Raw genomic sequence first — 5080 nt, forward strand, 5'->3', positions numbered from 1 at the left:
TGAGTTCTAGCAGTTTTGGGGTGGAGTCTTTTGGGTTTTCTATGTACAGTATCATGTCATCTGCAAAGAGGGAGAGTTTGACTTCTTCTTTGCCAATTTGGATGCCTATTATTTCTTTTTTGTTGCCTGATTGTTGAGGCTAGGACTTCTAGTACATTGTTGAATAGCAGTGGTGAGAGTGGACATCCTTGTCGTGTTCCTGATCTTAGGGGAAAGGCTCCCAGTGTTTCCCCATTGAAAATGATATTTTCATGCCTGATTTTTATTAACATATTAATACATAGATCAATTTATTGATAATGTAGATGGGATTGTTTCACATTAGATTTTAGCCTTATTATTTCTGATTACTGTATACATTAATAATAAGCAATATTTGTTGAGTGCTCACTGCATGCAAACTCTGTGTTAAGTGGTTTACTATTTAATTTTCTCCACTCCTGAACCATTTTTCAAATAAAGAAATGGAATCTTAAAGAGCTCAGCTAAATGGCCTGAGGTTTCACAGCTAGTAAGTGGCAGCACCCACACTGGATTCTAGTGTCTGACTACATAATCTTAATCACTGCAGTGTATACTTATGAGAGTACCACTAGCTTTGTGTCTATTCATTGTGTGATTAGCCACTTTACTTAAATCTCTTTTTACTTCTAATGGCATTTTAATCGATTGTCTTAGGTTTCCCAGATAGACCATTCTATTAACAACTAATGATATTTTTTTCTTTTCACTTACAATATTTGTCCTTATCTCCCTCCTCTGTCCAATTGTATAATATCTATTTCCTATAATGCTTATGCCTATTTTAAATATCATTTAAATCTATGCAATATCAAAACCATGACAAGCTAATCTTTAAATATTTCAAGAATATTGTAAACTGATAGGATTTAAAGTAAGACATAGACATTACTTCTGTAATATTGAGTATGTCAGATTAAAAGTTCCTGGGAAGACTACGTTGCATAAAGATTTTTCATGTTATGCTTTTCTTTGTTATTACTTCATTGTTCACATTTTGATTTTTTATAGATTTTTAAAATTTATTCATGAAAGACACACACAGAGAAAGGCAGAGACACAGGCAGAGGGAGAAACAGGCTCCATGCGAGGAGCCCAATGTGGGACTTGATCCCAGGACCCCAGGATCATGCCCTGGACTAAAGGCAGAGGCTCAGCCACTGAGCTACCCAGGCATCCCAATTTGTTCACATTTTTAAAATTATAAAATTTAGTTTAAGATATTTTTAATGCTAAGAAAATAGTTGATTTTACTTATCTGAATGTCCTTACTCAATACTCAATTAGTAAATGTTGGTACTAATCTTGCAGGCAATTGGGGAAATGCATGGAAGCAACCAGAGTGAGGCCACGGAGTTCCCACTCCTGAGGATCTCAGAGAGTCCTAAAGAGCAGCAGATCTTGTTCTGGATGCTCTTGTCCATGTACCTGGTCACAGTGGTGGGAAATGTGCTCATCATTCTGGCCATTGGCTCTAACTCTCACCTACACACTCCCATGTATTTATTCTTAGCCAACCTCTCCTTCACAGACCTCTTCTTTGTCACCAATATAATACCCAAGACATTAGTGAGCCTCCAGTCTCAGAACAAAGCCATCTCCTATGCAGGAGATGTCTGACACAGCTCTACTTCCTGGTCTCCTTGGTGACCCTGGACAACTTCATCTTGGCCACAATGGCATATGACCGCTATGTAGCCATCTGCCGCCCCCTCCACTACACCACAGCCATGAGCCCTGGACTCTGTATTTTGCTCCTCGCCTTGTGCTGGGCACTTTCTACCCTCTGTGGCCTTTTCCTCACACTCTTCATGACCAAGGTGACATTCTGTGGATCCCGGAAGATCTACTACATCTTCTGTGAGATGTATATCCTGCTGAGGCTTGCATGTTCCAACACCCAGATCATTCACACAGTGCAGATTACCACAGGCTGCTTCATCTTCTTCACCCCACTAGGGTTCATGATAATGTCCTATGTCTGGATTGTCAGAGCCATCCTCCGAATACCCTCAGCCTCTAGCAAGTACAAAGCTTTCTCCACCTGTGCCTCCCATTTGGCTGTAGTCTCTCTCTTCTATGGGACACTTTGTATGGTATATCTGCAGCCTCTCCAAACCTACTCTATGAAGGACTCAGTAGCCACAGTGATGCATGCTGTGGTGACCCTCATGATGAACCCTTTCATCTACAGCCTGAGGAACAAGGACATGCATGGGGCTCTGGGAAGACTGTTCCTAGGGAAAGCTTTCCAGAGGTTGGCATGAGGTAATTCGGGGAATTGAAGTGGAGACTGTATAACTTCACACCCCAAAATCTTGCATTTGCCTCATCTCCACTTAAGTCAGTAAGGTAAAGCAATTTTAAGTGTGTTCCTCAAAAAAATCTCTAAATATATTATTTAAATATGATATAAATACAGGAAAAAAATTATAGGCTCATCATCATGAAAGGAAATCTTGGCAGGTCTTTCTTGACAATTGGTGGCTCAAGTGGACAGAAGAATGGTGAAAATATGGAAGACCTGAACAGCATGGTTGATGTGCTTGATCTGGACTTATATGGCATTTACATGCAGGGATTAGAAATAGAATATTTTTCTTAGGCATATATGGAACATTTGTGGCAATTATTAGGTACTAGGACATACACACACACACAAAGCCTCAACAAGTATCAAGGAATAGAATCTGATCGTAATTTAGTTAATTTGGATGTTAATGACAAAAAGGCAAATAGAGAATCTCAAATTGTGGACATTGGGAGGCAAAATGCTAGCTAATTTAAGATTAGAAATGAAATCAAAATGAAAATTTGAAAATATTTAGCACTGTATAGAGACATGCATGTCAAAACTTTTAGGACATGGCAAACATGAAGTTATGAGGGGAAAAATACTGTTTTAAGTGATTATATTGGAAAAAGAGAGTTTCATGTTTATTGAGCTAAGTGTCCTCTTAGGATTCTGAAATAAATGAACAACAGAATGAATACAGGGAACATAAAAAGGATACAAACGGAGAGTAGAAATCAATAAAACAAAATACAATAGATGATCAAAAAAGTTTGGTTCTTGGGATGGCTGGGTGGCTTAGTGGTTGAGCTTCTGCCTTTGGCTCAGAGTATGATCCTGGAGTTCCAGGATCAAGTCTCACATTGGGCTTCCTGCATGGAGCCTGCTTCTCCCTCTGCTGTGTCGCTGCCCCTTTGACTCTGTGTCTCTCATGAACAAATAAATATTTTTTTTAAAGTTTGGTTCTTTTAAAAGAATAAAATGGACAAACTTGTAGGAGATTAGTTGAGGGAAAAAGATAAAACACAAATAAACACTACATTGAAAAAAGAGGGATAAAACTAAAGATAAAACTGAGATTAGAATGGTTAAGAGTAGATGTGGTTTATGTATACAATGGAATATTACTCAGCTATTAGAAACGACAAATACCCACCATTTGCTTCAACGTGGATGGAACTGGAGGGTATTATGCTGAGTGAAGTAAGTCAGTCGGAGAAGGACAAACATTATATGTTCTCATTCATTTGGGGAATATAAATAATAGTGAAAGGGAATATAAGGGAAGGGAGAAGAAATGTGTGGGAAATATCAGAAAGGGAGACAGAACGTAAAGACTGCTAACTCTGGGAAACGAACTAGGGGTGGTAGAAGGGGAGGAGGGCAGGGGGTAGGAGTGAATGGGTGACGGGCACTGGGGGTTATTCTGTATGTTAGTAAATTGAACACCAATAAAAAATAAATTAAAAAAAACTAAAAATAAAAAAATAAAAATAAATAAATAAAATCTTTTTAAAAAAAAGAAAAATAATTGATGGTGTACACTATCAATAATAATATTTGAGATTTCAAGCAAATATATGAATTTTGGAAAATTTTATCTGTCATAGTAAGCTCCGCAGCTTCCCAATATGTTAAGACTTTTATGATGAGACCAATGATGAGATAGATAGATGATTGATAGATAGATAGATGATAGATAGATACAGATAGACAGACGGAATAAGAATGTGTCAACAACATATAATGAAGTACCTGAATGTTTGTTAGATATACATAACTCATATACCTTAGGGAGTTAATATTTTTCAGATAACCAACGCATTATGTGACAAAGTCACACTGGGGTAAAAGATCAATTCAAAATGCAAGATAAATTCAATGGGTTATGGGGGGTCATGCATTGGAGTAACTAACTGGGTGATGAACATGATGTTCATCACATGATGTGATGAGCACTGGGTGTTATATAAGACTGATGACAAATACCCATCATTTGCTTCGACGTGGATGGAACTGGAGGGTATAATACTGAGTGAAATAAGTCAATCGGAGAAGGACAAACATTATATGGTCTCATTCATTTGGGGAATATAAAAAATAGTGAAAGGGAATAAAGGGGAAAGGAGAAAAAATGAGTGGGAAATATCAGGGAGGGAGACAGAACATGAGAAACTCCTAACTCTGGGAAATGAACTAGGGGAGGTGAGTGGGGGGTGGGGGTGACTGGGTGACGGGCACTGAGGGGGGCACTTGATGGGATGAGCACTGGGTGTTATTCTATATATTGGCAAATTGAACAATAAAAAATAAATTTATAAGAATAAAATAAATAAAAAATAAAAATTGTGGAAAGAAAAACCCAGTAAATAAATAAATATGAAAAAAGACTGATGAATCACTGACCTCTATCTCTGAAACCAATAATGCATATATAATTTTTAAAAACTCAATGGGTTTTAACGTCATAGAAGACAAAAAGTTCACTAATATGGTATCAGATTCCACATTGCCACTGATTTTTAAGAAACTATCATTTATCAAGTTTTATATAGTACCAAAGAATAATATCCACAATTAACTGAAAAGACTATTAAAATACTCCTCCCTTTCCAGTTACATGTTTGTATAAGGCTGCTGGGTATTCTTCATATACTTCAAACAAGATAACATAAATGCAGAAGCAAATATGAGCTATCTTCTACTAAGCCAGACATGAAAAACTGAAAAAAAAAAAAAAGTAAAACAATGCCATTCTTCTCACTG

At 37.2% G+C, this 5080-nt stretch overlaps 1 protein-coding gene across 1 annotated transcript; it reads left to right on the forward strand.

The window, feature by feature from the left end:
* Positions 1-1344: 1344 nt before the first annotated feature.
* LOC144285433 (olfactory receptor 1D2-like) lies at positions 1345-2288 on the forward strand. The gene is given in 2 exon segments (XM_077850493.1): positions 1345-1629; positions 1632-2288. Coding segments are annotated over 2 exon segments (942 nt in total).
* Positions 2289-5080: the final 2792 nt, after the last annotated feature.

The sequence above is a fragment of the Canis aureus genome, chromosome 16, assembly GCF_053574225.1.
Source record: "Canis aureus isolate CA01 chromosome 16, VMU_Caureus_v.1.0, whole genome shotgun sequence".
Taxonomy (NCBI): Eukaryota; Metazoa; Chordata; class Mammalia; order Carnivora; family Canidae; genus Canis; species Canis aureus.